This window comes from Schistocerca serialis, chromosome 2, assembly GCF_023864345.2.
Source record: "Schistocerca serialis cubense isolate TAMUIC-IGC-003099 chromosome 2, iqSchSeri2.2, whole genome shotgun sequence".
Classification (NCBI taxonomy): domain Eukaryota; kingdom Metazoa; phylum Arthropoda; class Insecta; order Orthoptera; family Acrididae; genus Schistocerca; species Schistocerca serialis.
The window spans coordinates 609,052,216-609,071,266 of NC_064639.1; the positions used below are offsets into that span (position 1 = coordinate 609,052,216).

The following is a 19,051-nucleotide window of genomic DNA, read 5'->3' on the forward strand; positions in this document are numbered from 1 at the left end:
AGGACGTCACACACATCCATGCCCGAGGCAGGATTCGAACCTGCGACCGTAGCGGTCACGCGGTTCCAGACTGAAGCGCCTAGAACCGCTCGGCCACATCGGCCGGCGAAATTGTTGCATGTGGTGGAGGCGATAAAGGTTTGATCAGCAGAACGTGGCCCTGTGGTACGGCTTGGTAGTACGGCTTATTTCGAGTAAGCCGAGCACGGCACTAACACTAACTTCGTCCATGGGCAAGTCGACCCTATGAAATCGCAGAAATCACAGCTAAATTTTCATACACAGCAATTTAAGTTGTCCTTGTACGTTCCTGCCTAGCCACGCCCTTGGAAATCGCGAATTATTCCGGAAAAATGGTCAAATATTTGCGACAAACAAGAATACAAGTTTTATTCCCAGTCGTTTCACTCACAGCAGTTTCATCCTTCGTTTTCTAATCAGAAGACACAAAATCGAAGAAACTCATTCCTAACAGAGCGTGCTCTTACATATACAAGGGACGATCAGGAAGTCCCAGTTCGAAGGCCTACCCTTCAAGACTTTTTTTACGTGACTAAAGGAGTGATAACCGCATGGGAAGAGATCAGGACTACAGGGCATGAGCTCCAGTGTGTCTCACTTGAGGTGGCGTAACTTTTGCGTTACGACATTATCGATATGGAGACATGAAACAGCAGCACCCCTCGTAGCACCATTCCGAAACTGTGGTTTCTAACAGACAAGCTGCCACATATACATTCTTCATTCTCTAATGGACATCTATTGTTTTTTGTCCTTCGGCAGGCAAGAAATGATTAACAGTACGTTGATACTGTTTGGATGCATTTGGTAATAACTTCACTGTAGTTCACATTTCCACATTTTCCTCACGTACGTCGGAAAGACGAGAGCACCACACTAATCCCTTGTCTATAAAAAAGGGCTCTGAGCACTATGGGACTTAACTTCTAAGGTTATCAGTCCCCTAGAACTTAGAACTACTTAAACCTAACTAACCTAAGGACATCACACACATCCATGCCCGAGGCAGGATTCGAACCTGCGACCGTAGCGGTCGCGCGGTTCCAGACTGTAGCGCCTAGAACCGCTCGGTCAACCCGGCCAGCCCTTGTCTACATGTTGGTGCTTAAATACCTGCATCGGAGTAGCATGTGTTAGATAAACGCTGCAGCAATGCCCTCAAACAGAAACTTCTACCGAGCGAGGCGGCGCAGTGGCTAGCACACTGGATTTGCATTCGGCAGGACGACGGTTCAATCCCGCGTCCGGCCATCCTGATTTAGGTTTTCTGTGATTTCCCTAAAATCGCTCCAGATAAATGCCGGAATGGTTCCTTTGAAAGCCGGCCGCTGGGGCCGAGCGGTTCTAGGCGCTTCAGGCCGGAACCATGCTACGGTCGCAGGTTCGAATCCTGCCTCGGGCATGGATGTGTGTGATGTCCTTAGTTTAGTTAGGTTTAAGTAGTTCTAAGTCTAGGGGACTGACGACCTCAGATGTTGAGTCCCATAGTGTTTAGAGCCATTTGAACCATTTTGGTTCCTTTGCATAGCATCTCCGGAAGACTTTTACTGGCGACGCGTTATTAGCTGATCTTTAATTATATGAAATCATACGTTGGGTTACCTGTATGTGACAAATTTTCAAAATGCCCTTGCGTTGAAATCGAATACTACAAAATGTAATATAAAATGAGCGAAATACAACGAAGCCAGTATGGCGTTTAGCTGCGAAGGTACCAGTAGGGCGAAGAGTGAGTGTAGCTGGGTAAGGCGAGCTGCGCAGGCGTTAACGTTTGCTGCAGCGACTGCTGTTGCTGCGTCAGTTGTTATACTGTAGAAGCGGCTGAAATCTCATTTAAGCGATGCGACCTAGCCGTCGTGGTTCGAGACCACATTCCGCACCGCCACACCGTGGTCCGTCCGACCTAGCCTGTAGGTCCAAGCGAAACAAGGTGCCGAGCTGGTAGGAGCGCAAAATTCGTAAATATGTTTTATCATAATTAGCAGCGAAAGCTGAGGTGGGCGAAAATATGCGATAATATACTGTTCACTCACATTAATGCGACCACTATCGATTTTCGACAGCAACGTGCAATAATGACTTACAGATGGCAGGTGGCAGTACTAGCAGTGGAGAGCATATACAGCGTGTAAGGGAGACTCGGTACACAGTGCAGTCGTCGTCATAATTCGGAAACGGAGCGATTTATCTGACATCCAAAAGGGTATGATCACTGGCTTCCGCGCTAAGGGTGGAAGTATTTCCAAAACGGCTTAGACTGTAAACAGTTCGTGTACTGCTGTGGTTAAAGTATACCGTGCATGGCAAAATGGTGCTAACCAAAACTGACCCGAGGCAATGGTGGTGTACCACGGATCGTAGATGATAGGGGTGAACGACGGCTGCGGAGGTGTGTACGGGCTGATAGACGTTCAACTGTTGAGCAACTGATCGTTCAGATGAACAAAGGATTTGCCAACAGTGTCTCCTAAACGACCGTTCGGCGAACGTTGTTACGTATGGGCCTACGCAGCCGGCGCCCGGTTCATATACTTATGCTGACTGCTGTTCATCAGGGATGAAGGCTGGAATCTGCATGCCTGCACCGCAACTGGATGTCCACTCAGTGGCGACAGGTGGCCTTTTGAGATGAATCACGTTTAATGCTCCATTGGACAGATAGCCGTTGGTGTGTACAGCGTGAAAAGTGTAAGGGCAAAGGCTGCAGGCCGGGGGAGGGAGCGTTTTAATGTGGGGAATATTTTAGTGGCATTGTCTGAGTGATCTCGTCATTGTGGAAGGCGCAATGGATCAACGGAAGTGTGCATCTATTCTTGGGGACCATGTCCATCCCTACACGCAGTTTGTTTTTCCTCGGCACGACAATGCAACGCATCACACAGCTCGCAGTGTACTTTCGTCGTTAGAAGAGTATCAGCAAGAGTTTACTTTACTCCCCTGATCACCAAACTCCCCGGTTTTGACCCAATCGAGAATCTGTGGGACCATCTCAGTCGCGCTGTTCGAGCCCTAGATGCTCAACCGCTGCTGGCAACGGCACTCGAGTCGATTGACTCAAAAAGAGGTAACAAACCTCTCCATCGCTCGCTAAATTTTGGTATATTTGCATAATCCAAGGAAAGACGACTCAAGAACTTAATTTGATGGTGGTGGGGGAGGGCTGATGGTCGGCAAATGATGTGTCGCTTATGGGGAAACATGTCCTCGAACCGCCCGTGGCAATCTTTTATTTGGTTGATCTGTCTCGTTTCCGTGCCCTGTAGTAAATGTAGTATCGATCACTGATACGGAAGTTGAAACTTGGAATAAAAGAGTTAAATAGTGAAGTACTTTTAGCTCTAGCTGATGCTAAGGAACAATGTTCTATGAATACCACTGGTGGTCGGAAGCTTCCGTCGCTGTTAACTGTTAATGGAAATGCGCGAAGTATTGTTATCTTCAAAGTAGCTGGCATCGTCATATTATTCTGTAGACCGATGTTTTGGCCTCTTGCAACAGTGGTAGAACCGTTAGTGTGCAAAACAACAAGAAGCGGTCACATTTCCGGAAAAGCTTTATTGTTATCGAATTACTAAGCTGTCCTAACAGTGGCATCTCTTCGCACTTTTCCATCTCTTCGTACTCACTGCTCCCTGGAATGATTTCTGCGTGGGTTTCTTCGCCTGGCTTCTCGCTTTGCTGAGTTGTTCTGGTGATACGTAAAGACTATCTAGAGACAACTAGCTTGAAGCTTGTAGCACGTTCTGATACTATGTTGAGTAATCCACTCTTTTTGTCAGTTTGCAATCGACTGTTTCAGACGGAACACACTGTAATCAACATAACCGAAATTTTCACATAATGAAAGTTGGATCAAATGTAACATAAAGGCCATTTTCAACTACTACGTAAAACTGCTTCAAATTACCCGCAAATCAACGTTTTTACTTACTTTAGCAGCTCTCAACTTGTCGTTCAAGTTTTAGCCTTCGGTTTTTTTTTTTTTTTAGAACTTATCCCCAACATTAGTAACATTTACTGAATGCCACAAATAACTCTACTCATAGCGATATAACAGTTTTTCTGGGAAATAGCTTTCATAAACCAATGCTACAAAATCTGCTTCGAGAGCACTCTTCAACGTATTTTTTATTCTTTCTTTAAAAAGTAACGTACATCAATCGAAGTAGGAGAACAAAATACTTCAGTACAGGTAACTTATTCCATGTAAAAGATGGTGTTTTAATTAATGTTAATAATTAACATTAATTAATCAAAAGTTCGATATAATAGGTAAATAATCTGAGAAATACTGTACGTTGAACAAATTTGTAATCAACTTATAAAATGCAATCTTTTGATGTACATATTAAACCCATTCTGTTTAATTTATATTTTTCCATTTTTCGAGTGGGTTTCGTGTTTGAATCTGTTTGGCCCGACGATAAAAGGACTAAAATATTTAATCAGTTTATTATAAACATGATTTGCATGTAAAGTCAAGTAGAAATCAGTGAGGGTGCACAGATACTATTTTGGTTCATTTATTGCTCAAAATGGTCCTTCAGCATCATTTTAAAGTTCGTAAGTAATAATTTGTTTCAATATGCATTATGTATTTGCAAGCTGTAGAGACAATGATCTCAAATTGGTTCAAATGGTTCTGAGCACTATGGGACTTAACTTCTGAGGTCATCAGTCCCCTAGAACTTCGGCGGCCCCGTTTGCATTGGTGCCATGAGGATAGGGACTGGACCAAGAGGAGTAGAGTCGTATCCTCTTCTCTGATGAAAGAAGATTCAGTCTGAATAGCGATTATGGACGTACCGTCATGTGTAGAGAGGTACGAACTGTACCGCCATGTGTCGAGAGGTGCGAACACACCTGGAAAATTGCCGAACAGCGCAGAAGGGGAAGCTCATGCAACGAGAGGATATTCGGTGAATGGACTGGCCTGTCCTTTGCCCCGGCTTAAATCCCGTAGCGCACTTGTAGAATGCGGTTTGGAGACGTATTTCAGTACCTCAACATTCACCAGCGACCCTCCAGCAGTTGTCAACTGTGCAAGTGGAGGAATGGAAAGCCCCACCACAAGATCTCGTTACCAACCTTGTTGCTAGCATGCAGTGCTGTCAGTGGTGATCACACAGTCGACTGAGAATCGTATGCCGTCTTTCGTAATGTCAAGTGGACCGTCAAAAACGGCGGAGACTTAAGTGTAATTATTGTCACTGAATACAAGTTTCATTACTGTTCGTCTTTTGTGTATTTCATTTACCTTCTGTACAATACTGTAGCAGTTTTTTCTATGCATGGTCCAAGTTTCATGCAGCTATATCCTTAACTTTTGCACACTAGTGTACTGTGTTGGGCCATTGGATTAAGTTTTAGTATTTTTCTGCGCAGTATTTGCAAATAATACTTCATCAGTGGAAAGAGACATCTTGGCCACGGGCTCATCGCCAGTTGGGTCAGCAGGATCCTTCCAGGCAATTGCCAGCCCTTCAGCTGCTGCATCTCACTTATGTACTCGCATCCCGTTATGGTGTAGCTCACGGAACGCATAACTCGCTGCTACCTCGGCCAGCTCGGCCCAACAGAAAGCCAGACAGCCACGCAAACTAACGTAATTCTTAAGTACGGTTTGCTTGACTACATAAGAATGACGTCACAAGCTACCATAACAAAAGAAGTTGCCTGAACTGAAGGAAGCCAGTTAGCGTTCGTTCATACTCTGTAAAAAACGATGCGCCAAGAAGCAATTATCCGAATGGGACGGAAATACACTCCTGGAAATTGAAATCAGAACACCGTGAATTCATTGTCCCAGGAAGGGGAAACTTTATTGACACATTCCTGGGGTCAGATACATCACATGATCACACTGACAGAACCACAGGCACATAGACACAGGCAACAGAGCATGCACAATGTCGGCACTAGTACAGTGTATATCCACCTTTCGCAGCAATGCAGGCTGCTATTCTCCAATGGAGACGATCGTAGAGATGCTGGATGTAGTCCTGTGGAACGGCTTGCCATGCCATTTCCACCTGGCGCCTCAGTTGGACCAGCGTTCGTGCTGGACGTGCAGACCGCGTGAGATGACGCTTCATCCAGTCCCAAACATGCTCAATGGGGGACAGATCCGGAGATCTTGCTGGCCAGGGTAGTTGACTTACACCTTCTAGAGCACGTTGGGTGGCACGGGATACATGCGGACGTGCATTGTCCTGTTGGAATAGCAAGTTCCCTTGCCGGTCTAGGAATGGTAGAACGATGGGTTCGATGACGGTTTGGATGTACCGTGCAGTATGCAGTGTCCCCTCGACGATCACCAGTGGTGTACGGCCAGTGTAGGAGATCGCTCCCCACACCATGATGCCGGGTGTTGGCCCTGTGTGCCTCGGTCGAATGCAGTCCTGATTGTGGCGCTCACCTGCACGGCGCCAAACACGCATACGACCATCATTGGCACCAAGACAGAAGCGACTCTCATCGCTGAAGACGACACGTCTCCATTCGTCCCTCCATTCACGCCTGTCGCGACACCACTGGAGGCGGGCTGCACGATGTTGGGGCGTGAGCGGAAGACGGCCTAACGGTGTGCGGGACCGTGGCCAAGCTTCATGGAGACGGTTGCGAATGGTCCTCGCCGATACCCCAGGAGCAACAGTGTCCCTAATTTGCTGGGAAGTGGCGGTGCGGTCCCCTACGGCGCTGCGTAGGATCCTACGGTCTTGGCGTGCATCCGTGCGTCGCTGCGGTCCGGTCCCAGGTCGACGGGCACGTGCACCTTCCGCCGACCACTGGCGACAACATCGATGTACTGTGGAGACCTCACGCCCCAGGTGTTGAGTAATTCGGCGGTACGTCCACCCGGCCTCCCGCATGCCCACTATACGCCCTCGCTCAAAGTCCGTCAACTGCACATACGGTTCACGTCCACGCTGTCGCGGCATGCTACCAGTGTTAAAGACTGCGATGGAGCTCTGTATGCCACGGCAAACTAGCTGACACTGACGGCGGCGGTGCACAAATGCTGCGCAGCTAGCGCCATTCGACGGCCAACACCGCGGTTCCTGGTGTGTCCGCTGTGCCGTGCGTGTGATCATTGCTTGTACAGCCCTCTCGTAGTGTCCGGAGCAAGTATGGTGGGTCTGACACACCGGTGTCAATGTGTTCTTTTTTCCATTTCCAGGAGTGTAGATAGATTCGATGTACATGTACAGACAAACAAATAATTTCAATTTCAGAAAAATTGGATGATTTATTGAAGAGAGAGAGAGAGTGTTTGAGAAACTGATCAAGTCAATAACGCGTTGGTCCATCTCTGGCCCTCATGCAGGCAGTTATTCGGGCTTGAGGTTGTTGACAGTGTTGTTGGACGTCCTCCTGAGGGAGATTGTGCCAAATTATGTCCAACTGGGGCATCAGATCGTCATAGGACCCTGCTATGAAACGAAATGGCACACCAGACCATCACCGCTGGTTGTCGGATCGTATAGCGTGCGACAGTCAGGTTATTACCCTGCTGCCGTCACGGTCGTCTCCGCACACGTCTTCGTCGTGGAAACTCGTTGACTGGACTAGAATTGCCTTTAGTGATGAGTTCCGCTTCGAACTGAATGTGATCCCCGATGACCAACGATGGCGTGCCTGGAGACGCAGTGGACAGCGGGGGAATACCAACCTGACTATCCCCATACGGCGCGGAAACCAGGATTGATGGATGGTCTAGGGTGTCATTTATGTTCATAACAGCACGCCTTTGGTTGTCATCTGGGGCAGCCTTACAGCACAACAGTACATCGACGATGATCTACGCCTCGTTTTGTTGTCCTTCATGACAAGTCATCCTGAGCTTACGTTTCAGTAATGTATTATGTCCACTGCCTGTCTCCGTGCTTGCCTACCCTGCCTTGGCCAGCAGAGTCCCCGGATCTCTCCCCAATTGAGAACATTTGGAGCATTATGGGCAGGGCCCTCCAACGAACTCGAAATTTTGACGATCTAACGGGCCAATTTGACAAAATTTCGCACGATACAAGTATTCCCCTGGAGGACATCCAAGAACTCTATCAATTAATGCGAAGCCGAATAGCTGCTTGCATAAGGGCCAGAGGTGGACCAAGGCGTTATTGACGTGTTCAATGTGTGAAGTGGACCAAGGCGTTATTGACGTGTTCAATGTGTGAAGCTCTCTCTCTTGAATAGATCATCTAATTTTTCTGAAATTGTAAACATTTGTTTGTCTGTACATGTACATGACATCTATCGATTTCCGCCCACATTTTTTATTTTTTATTTTATTTTATTTTTTTTTTTGTCTCAGAGTTCAACACTGAGCAACGCTGCGATCAGTGCCCAACGAACATTTTTAATTACCACGTCAAGAGTTTGAACGCACTCCACCGAACTACGTGTAGCAGAGTTTGTGTGTGTGTGTGTGTGTGTGTGTGTGTGTGTGTGTGTGTGTGTGTGCGCTAGATGTCATTTTGGTTTAAGTACTTTAGAATGTTTTCGTTAACAACACTGAATTTTGTGTTCTAAATTAATCATTGGTATGTGGAAAAGATAGATTGATGCCTTCAGTGGGAAGGCAACCTGTTACTTCAATTGAATGTATTGGTGCAACCAGAGTGCAATTACAAAAATTTAAAACACTTTTAGTAGGGCTAATCACAAGGGAAAAACTGCAATACTTATAATAGGACATGGTTGCTGTTATTGCTTACAACATTTTACGCTACTCAGTTGCACAATAGGTAAATATTTTATAAAATAAGCCAGTTAACTAAGTGATAAATAATAAATATCCCAGTAGTAGATCATTTTTAATGTCACTCTAGAGGCCTATTTACGGGAATCTGTTGGTGTTCCTATAAATTATTTTTTTACGCTTGGGACTATGAATTTATCAGCATGAAGCAGCGAAGAGGGAGAGTACAATTGTGAGATAAATATTGGATATACAATAATTTTGCAGTATCAGTTATCGCCATGAAAGTTATACTTCAGTGTCAGCTACGTTTCGCGGCTATAGCTATTATTACTACCGAATACAATGAAGGTACGTTCCAGTATACCACTCCCTTTTCCAATAATGGGACGCTTGGGACAACGCAAAATCAACAATTATTTCATCTGTTGATTGGTTCTTCTCCTCTTCTTCCTTAAAACCCCATGTACTTGTGACTTCGCTGATTGAATCGCAGTCATGTAAATTTGACGATCTTAATTCGAAAGGTCTTTTCTGTTTATTTGTGCCAGTTGCGCCTAGCAATCATATTCTTCAAGAACGCGTGAATATGATGTATTAGGCTATGTGGATCCATAGTTTTTACGTGGCCCATGAATAGAATTTCAGCTTTCATTTCTAGTTGATGATTTAACGTTTTTTTGTTGCAGAACAAGTGTCTGATGTGTAGAGTGATTGTGATTTGATTACAGTTGACTATGTTGGACTTTACAGTTCAGGAAATGCATTCTTTGTTCTAAATATTGATCGTTGACTGAAACGCGGTGTAGGTAACACATTTAAAGAATTTAGTGCATAAGTATTGCTGGAAGTGGCAGCTAAACCACGTCCTGAGCTTAGCTGAGAAAGTTTAATTCAAACGATGACGAAAACTGCCGCTGCACTATTAAAAGTGAAATTATGAAATTATGCGCCTTTGAGCTAATAAGTGGTCGCATTACTGCAGGCTTTTAAGATCAGTTGTTAAACTTCTGCAACAGGTGACGCACAAAGAAGATATTTGGGCGGTAATAAAGTTAAAAATTAGGTTTTAAAAGCAGTGAAAGTTTTGCAAATTTTCTTCTGAAAAATTTCGTAGTGTGAGAATAAGCATTTCTGCACAGACACGTTTTTCAGGCCTTCGAAATTTGCGTATTATTCTGTCACCACACGTTAACAGCACTTATAATCTAGGTACCGTTGGGATGAGTTGCAGGATCGCGAACTCTATTAAACACTTCGCTACATGAGTATATATTGAGGATGTAGCCAGCGATTTAACAGTCTGCACCTATCCTAAGCGTAGAAGGTACGTTTACTGCTGCGCACGTTTTAAGTTTCAGTCCGCTGTAATATTGCTTCATAGAACAGGGTTTTCATGTGAAAACACCCTGAGCGCGGAGAATTCTTAGATCTTTCGTGACGCCTCTCTCTGTCTTTAGGAAGTCTTGATTTCTGCGTTATTGTTACAGCTGTTATTATTATCATAACAGTAAACACAGAAAATGAGTTCACTACGCTAAATTTCGTATTGTATCATTAGGCGGGCACTTCCCAAGCGTCTCGGACTCCGTGTTATGTCGACGGAGAATTGGTATAGGTCTCAGTAAAGTAGCTAAGCATATTATATCAACGCCAGTGGTTCTCAAGTGGTTCTCTTTGCACCATTCCCAGTGTGCTGAGAACTTCCGGGAGCACTTTCAGTGGTTTACACCATAGTCCTGTAGTTCGATTTTCAAGTTCACGCATCCCACAAATTTTTCAGTTTGCTTCTCGTCAGTTCTGCTGCCACGTGGGCTGACACTATCGATGATATACACTTCCTATTTCTCCACATTTGTGACACCTGGCGTAGACTACTGTGTCCTAGTATTCGATCATTTTGAAGTCAAAAGTTCAACAGTAATTTTTCATGATCATTTCCGACAAATTTTTCTGGCTTGTGGTCCCAAAAGTTCCTTGGCCCTGGCTGCTGCATCTCACCTATGTACTCGCATCTCAACGCCAGTGGTTCTCACCTATACCAAACTCACGGAACGCCCCATGGCGTTAGTTCTGATGGCTTGTTCCTATGCAGTAAAAAGCAGTCCTTCAGTTTCCTTCTTCAGAGTTCCGTTGGTCAGCAAAGGCCAGGTCTTTTGTCTATCTGTTTTGTCTTCAATCTTCGCGAGAAACTGTGCTTGCAATGCTTTATTGGCTCGCATAGTTTTATTTGGTAAAGATATGATTATAACGATTTAAATAACAAGTTATCACAGAGTTAACTACGTTCGCTAAGAAACCCAACGCCGGGCGATGCCAGTGTCCGATATTACCGCAGAGATGATATGTATAATATTCCGTTTCCGCACGGAATTTCTCTCATCTGCAAGTTCCTGATTTGGTCGGGTCGTCTTCTTATCGCAGGTGTGAAACTTGCGTGTGTTAGGTACAGCGATGTGTATGAGGAACTTGACTTGCTCAGCCTTATTGATCACTGTTATACAAGGTCATTACAATGGATTGTTTTGTCGATTATTATACTGTGATTCCAGTACGTTTTGCATTTTTTCTTCTCTACAAAAATGAGAGGAACATATATGTAGTATTTCTTTAACTGATAGATCTGTTCCAACTTTGTTGGATTATCCCGTTGACCTCCCCATTTCTTTACAAATATTCCGTGTGGGCAGATTTTACTCTCAGAAGCAATATACTATATCGTCTACTCTGATCTCCACACTTCCTACAGCTTTGATCTATTGCCTGCTTCTTCCGGCACTTTATCGTCACGATAACCTGATCTTGTGTTGTTATCGGAAATGCCTTAGTTATAGTATGCAGATTTTTTAAATCTTCGCGTTGACTTGCTAGAATCATGTAACAACTTCAATTAATGTTCTTTCTTGGTTTCTTCATATTATTCAGTACTGCTTCATCTTCGGCCCTTGTTGTTTTTTCCTTTCTTCTGTTCTTGGTGTTCCAGTGTCTGCCTATAAACCTTCTAAATTTACTAACACATTAAAAAAAAAGTTTATTTCTGTTATTTTCGATTATTTGATGCCTCCTATGCCTATCGAATTCCTCGAGCGTAGAACCACAATCAATACGAGGTGCTATGAAGACACTTTGCAGAAACTGCAATGTGCCATAAAATCAAAAGGACCAGAAATGTCGGACGGAATTATCCTAATGGAACCATTCCATGGTATCGTTGTGGCGGGTGTTCGCTTTTCATTTGACTGCCTCTCATATATTCCTAGAATCTCTTCGGATTTTTTTTCTGAGGTAGGAGGTCTAATACAGGATACATTCAGGCATTGAGAGACCAAATGAGGAGCTTGTCGAGTAAACACCAGCGCTATTTTCAGGATTCATCTTCTGGCTAATAAGGGCTGGAAGGATCGACAACATGCTGATCACATGTCTCACGATCATTGATCGCTCTTCATACTGTCTTGAACGCGGCTGTTGTAAGAAGCCGAAGGCCTGATTGGCCAGTGGTGTTTACGTTTTACTATCAAACTCAGATGAATTATTGATAACAAATTTCATAAGTGAATAAATGGACTTACGGATTTGGTTAATATTCCCGGCTACTTAAAGAGATGCGTGCATGTGTGGATTGCACACATAATTCTACTGACTTTCTTTTGTGGAATATATACTTTTTGACTAAGTGAGTAATTACTGCAGATTATTCAAATAACTTACGGGTTTGTTGCCGGGTGACGTCGTCGACTACCACCGATATTTCGACAGGAGCACACCGTGCCATTCTCAAGGCACAACTTCAAGGAGGATGCAGTGTGCAAGGGAATTTATTACCTCAGTTCACAGAGGAGGAACAAGGAAGATACCAAACACAGAACAAGTAACCGCAGAGTCAACACACAACCAAAGATAACCAACATTAGAAATATCGATAGTGACTATTAATCAACAAGTGAGGTAGCACTAATTCTATCGCTCTGTTCTTTTATGAGAGACAGAGCCGGATTCCAAGTAGCATTTAAACAAAATCCACCATCTCTGTTTATAAAGTTGCTTGATAGCTTGATTACAACAGCTTCCTTAATAACACTATCCCAATAGCTGGACGTGCAAGCCAAAATCTCCGCGTTGTTGTATTCCATAGGATGACCGGTGACAAGGCAATGTTCTGCAATAGCGGATTTGGTCGGCTGTTGTAAGCGTGTGTGACGCTTATGTTCAATACACCGATCTTCCACAGTCCTGATTGTCTGACGAATATATGACATGCCACAACTGTAAGGAAAACGATAAACACCAGGCATACGCAAACCAAGATCATCTTTTACGGACGCCAAAAGGGCCTTAATTTTAGAAGGTGGTCTAAAAACACATTTCACATCATATTTCCGCAAAATACGGCCAATCCTGTTGGAAATACTTCCTGCGTAAGGCAAAAAGGCCGTAGACTTAGGTGCCACTTCGTTGCTATCGTCACGCACCCGCTGCACAGAAGGCTGATATTGCAACGCACCCTTGATCTGCCTCTCACTATAACCATTCCGACGAGAGGTGACTTCGAGATGTGCTAGCTCAGCTGTCAAAGTTTCAGGGTCTGAGACAACGTGGGCCCTGTGAACCAAGGTAAGAAATGCTCCTTCACGCTGAGCTGGATAGTGACAACTATCAGCTCGCAGATACATGTCAGTGTGAGTAGGCTTCCTATAAACAGAATGTCCCATCAGTCTTCCTTCTGGACTGTCCTTCATCAAAAAACAGAGGGACAGAATTAGTGCTACCCACTTGTTGATTAAAAGTCACTATCGATATTTATGATGCTGGTTATCTTTGGTTGTATATTGACTCTGCGGTTACTTGTTCTGTGTTTGGTATCTTCCTTGTTTCTCCTCTGTGAGCCGAGGTATTAAATTTCCTTGCAAATTGCTTCCTCCTTGCAGTTGTGCCTTGAGAATGGCAGGGTGTGCTCCTGTCGAAATATCGGCGGTGCTCGACGACGTCACCCGGCAGCAAACCCGTAAGTTATTTGAACATTCAATTCGCCAGGAAAAGTTAAGGTCTCACACTGCAGATTATTATCTCATAAGACATCAGCGGATGACAATGAGCTGAATACGTTAACTTGCTGAGTTTTATGCCCTCAAAGTTGACACTTCTTTTTGTAGCAAAAGTAGCCGAACCTAAGCATGTTAACAGGTCTACAATATAGGTTCTCTAGTTTAAGTGTGCATCAATATGCACACCTAAGAATTAGTTCTACTTATTGGTACACTTGGTTAGTGGGGGCTGCATATTTTTGACAACGTAAAGCTGTATGAAATGGTTCAAATGGCTCTGAGCACTATGGGACTCAACTGCTGTGGTCATCAGTCCCCTAGAACTTAGAACTAATTAAACCTAACTAACCTAAGGACATCACACACATCCATGCCCGAGGCAGGATTCGAACCTGCGACCGTAACAGCAGCGCGGCTCCGGACTGGAGAGCCTAGAACAGCACGACAACCGCGGCTGGCCTAAAGCTGTATGAGCTGTGTTTTTTCGAAGGTTAAAGCTAGTCCATTTGTGGAAAACCAGCCAAGTATCTTTTTTCAAAAACATTACTTACTCTTTTCTCGGCTGATGTTTCGTTGCTCGTCTTCAGGACAATGTTCGTATCATCTCCAAACATGACTAATTCTGCGCATGGATCAAATTAAATGATAGATCATTAACATAAAGCAAGAACGATAGTGGGTTCATAACCGAAGTCTGTGCAAACCCACTGTAATTTATCCGCACCCAAATTATGTGTTTTCTCTCTTTGTATTACTCGAATAGCCTATGGTAGCTTTCTACTTTCTGTTTCTTAGATAAGAAAGTATCTGCTTTCTTTCTTTCTTTCGCTTACGCCATAGTCCCGCAGCGATCGTAGGGTCGGCGTGGTTACAACGGGTTTGGTAGTGTTAGTGTTAGGGATGGCCGGATGCCCTTCCTGCCGCCACCCCGTATCCCCAAGGATGGAATCAGTGTACCCCAACTGTCTGCGTCTAGTGTAAATCGTGAAATAGTGCGGACGTGTTTCAAATGTCTGCGACGCTTGTAACTGAGGCGGAACGTAGGGACCAGCCCGGTATTCACCTAGCGGGATTTGGAGAACCACCTAAAAACCACATACAGGCTGGCCGGCACGCCGGACCTCGTCGTTAATCCGCCGGGCGGATTCGATCCGGGGCCGGCGCGCCTCCCTGAGTCCAGGAAGCAGCGTGTTAGCGCGCTCAGCTACCCTGGCGGGTGATAACAAAGTATGTGCATGCAGACATTGTTATTATCAGTATCAGGACTGTCAAATAAACGAATGGAAAAGGTATCGGTAGCGAAAGCAGCTCCTCGGCGGGCGCTGCCTAGAGCTGCGCCGGTGTACTCACCGAGATGACGTAGGCGAGTCCGCTGTAGGTCATGGTGGCGACCGACTGTTTCCGGCGTCCCGGCGGCTCGGCCCAGCGCGGCACTACGCCTCCGTCCGGCCGGCCGGCGGGCAGCACGTCTGGCGCACCGGGCGCCGACCCCTGCGGACATAGGCAACACACCACTCACCACTGCTGCAGCGCCCGCACAGGCGGACAAGCGCATTCTCTTGCCAAACGCACATGACGTTAGCAGCAAAAATATGCTAGCCGGAAGTGCCACTGGTTGTAACATGTGAAGTACCTGTCTCTTCATGATCTTTGCATACACTAGGAAATAAACAAGCAGCCATCGATACTGATTGCACTGATAAGCCAAAACACTATGACTACTGCCCGCCGCGACGTTGGGGCGTTGCAGGCACGTGACACGATATCAAAAGTATGTAAGCGAAGCAGACACGGACGGGGGATCACCATATCGGAGGTACGGGCTGCAAAGTGGGAAATCCATTGAGAAAAGTGACTCTGACAAAGGGGAGATTATTATTATGCAGATCCCATGAACGAGTATCTCGAAAACGGCGAAACTGGTCGAATGTTCATGTGCTACCGTCGTGAGCATCTACAGGAAGAGGCAGGACAGTCAAATGCCCCTAGGCGCTGAATGATTGGACATCCACGACCCTTCAAGAACGTCAGGTTCGGAGGCTTGTCTGCTATGTAAAGTGGGACAGGTGGTGATTTGTGGGATCTCTGCCGAAAGAGCACAACGCTGGTGCATGCACAAGCATTTCGGAGTACACAATCCATCGTACATTGTTCAACATGGAGCTCCGCAGCAAACCACCAGACCACTCCTACGTGTTCTCATGCTGACCCAACGATATCGTCAATTACGATTGCAGTACGCACAGAACCATCGTCAATCGACCGCTGATCAATGGAAACGTGTCGGCTCCTCGGGTGAATCACATTTTTGCTACACTAGGTCGATAGTCGTCTCCACAATAGCCGTCATCGAGGTGAACGAAGGCTCGAATCGTGCAGAGCGCCACGGACGCAGGCTGGTGAGAGCAGCATTATGTTGTGAGAGATATTTTCCTACTCTTGCATGGGACCTGTGGCAGTAATTGAAGACATGCTGACAGCTGCGAACCACATGCATCCCTTCATGCTTTATCGCAACAGCCATGCCAGCTTTCAGTGTTGTAATTGTCTGAGTCTCGGAGCCAGAACCGTGCTACAGTGGTTTGATGAGCATTGTAGTGAACTCTCGGCGACCAAATTCGCCTAATGTAAATTCTATGAAACTCATGCGGGGTCCCTATCGGGCGCCATCACCGCGAACGCAAATCAGCGGCCCCTTTATAGCTCCACAAACCTACCAAGAAACTGTCGGATCCCTCATACACAGAATCAGTGATGCATTTCGTTCCAGAGACGAACAGACAAGCTATCAAGCAGGTGGTCATAATGTTTTGGCTTATCAGAGTATATACTTCTTTGTAAACAGCGAAACATTTGTGACATGGAACAAGATGAAATTTATTGCTGCTTATTTCACCTGCAGCAATGCTGTTCGCTTGGATTCCTGCCCAACCACACTTTCGGAAATCGCTACATATCCGAAAATAAAGAGCGAAATATTAGCGACAAGGAAGTATGTAAATGTTATTGATCCTCTATTCACTCGCAGCAATTTAAGCTGTCCTCTTAGGTTCCCGCTTAGCCACACACTTGGAAAACATCACATATTTGGAAATAAACAGACACATATTTATTTCATCCTTCGTTTTGTAATCATACGGAAATATAAATAGCATCGAATACTGAGGAACGTACTAGTATTACATGCACAAGAAAGTCCTAGAGTGCGTTAATACCGCTAAGATGGAAAAAAAGTATTACCATCGAGCAGGACACGAACCTACATCTCTTCACTGCGCAATCCACCACCTTGTCCATTGCGCTAGTCCTGTGTTGCGATATTTTCTGCTGTTGCCTCGATTCTCATTCTTTCTCTCGAAGATTTAAATCGTTGATGCGTCATTAACTGACATTGAATGACAAGAGAGATGTGTTTGTGATAAATCTTCTCCAATGATCCGTCGCCACGAAACGGCATACTACAAGTCATAATACAGAATAGCAGTGTAAGTCAAAATCAGCGGTGTCTATTGCATCTACTCAAAGATACGAGTAGTACACCAGTAATGTTTAATAGTCTCTGGCCATAAACAGAAGTAGTGTAATTCTGCCGTTAACGTATACTGCCGAGCGATGGGCGATTTCATCTCTGCGTTCTGAAGAGCGGCCAGCTTAGATGTCGCCTGCACAGCTGAGCACTGGGAACGTTCTCGTTGCTATCTATGCAGTATACAACACAGCACCGCACTTTTCGCGTACCACAGATGCCAAGTAAGTTCTTTATAATCGAGTACGTTTGAGTATATGCTGTGCCATTAAATTTTTTCGTAACAGGCAAACGAGGAGGCAAATACACTCCTGGAAATGGAAAAAAGAACACATTGACACCGGTGTGTCAGACCCACCATACTTGCTCCGGACACTGCGAGAGGGCTGTACAAGCAATGATCACACGCACGGCACAGCGGACACACCAGGAACCGCGGTGTTGGCCGTCGAATGGCGCTAGCTGCGCAGCATTTGTGCACCGCCGCCGTCAGTGTCAGCCAGTTTGCCGTGGCATACGGAGCTCCATCGCAGTCTTTAACACTGGTAGCATGCCGCGACAGCGTGGACGTGAACCGTATGTGCAGTTGACGGACTTTGAGCGAGGGCGTATAGTGGGCATGCGGAAGGCCGGGTGGACGTACCACCGAATTGCTCAACACGTGGGGCGTGAGGTCTCCACAGTACATCGATGTTGTCGCCAGTGGTCGGCGGAAGGTGCACGTGCCCGTCGACCTGGGACCGGACCGCAGCGACGCACGGATGCACGCCAAGACCGTAGGATCCTACGCAGTGCCGTAGGGGACCGCACCGCCACTTCCCAGCAAATTAGGGACACTGTTGCTCCTGGGGTATCGGCGAGGACCATTCGCAACCGTCTCCATGAAGCTTGGCTACGGTCCCGCACACCGTTAGGCCGTCTTCCGCTCACGCCCCAACATCGTGCAGACCGCCTCCAGTGGTGTCACGACAGGCGTGAATGGAGGGACGAATGGAGACGTGTCGTCTTCAGCGATGAGAGTCGCTTCTGCCCTGGTGCCAATGATGGTCGTATGCGTGTTTGGCGCCGTGCAGGTGAGCGCCACAATCAGGGCTGCATACGACCGAGGCACACAGGGCCTACACCCTGCATCATGGTGTGGGGAGCGATCATCTACACTGGCCGTACACCACTGGTGATCGTCGAGGGGACACTGAATAGTGCACGGTACATCCAAACCGTCATCGAACCCATCGTTCTACCATTCCTAGACCGGCAAGGGAACTTGCTGTTCCAACAGGACAATGCACGTCCGCATGTATCCCGTGCCACCCAACGTGCTCTAGAAGGTGTAAGTCAACTACCCTGGCCAGCAAGATCTCCGGATCTGTCCCCCATTGAGTATGTTTGGGACTGGATGAAGCGTCGTCTCACGCGGTCTGCACGTCCAGCACGAACGCTGGTCCAACTGAAGCGCCAGGTGGAAATGGCATGGCAAGCCGTTCCACAGGACTACATCCAGCATCTCTACAATCGTCTCCATGGGAGAATAGCAGCCTGCATTGCTGCGAAAGGTGGATATACACTGTACTAGTGCCGACATTGTGCATGCTCTGTTGCCTATGTCTATGTGCCTGTGGTTCTGTCAGTGTGATCATGTGATGTATCTGACCCCAGGAATGTGTCAATAAAGTTTCCCCTTCCTGGGACAATGAATTCACGGTGTTCTTATTTCAATTTCCAGGAGTGTATCTCATTAAAAACTGTGACTGACGGGGC

At 46.0% G+C, this 19,051-nt stretch overlaps 1 protein-coding gene across 1 annotated transcript in view; it reads right to left on the reverse strand.

Moving 5' to 3' along the window:
• The window catches only part of LOC126457652 (inactive rhomboid protein 1), a 284,568-nt gene that overhangs the window by 167,373 nt on the left and 98,144 nt on the right, over positions 1 to 19,051 (reverse strand). Inside the window, exon 2 of the mRNA XM_050094140.1 lies at positions 15,118 to 15,258. Coding sequence (XP_049950097.1) covers positions 15,118 to 15,150 — 33 coding nt within the window. The 5' untranslated portion in view covers positions 15,151 to 15,258. The remainder of the gene's footprint in view (positions 1 to 15,117; positions 15,259 to 19,051) is intronic.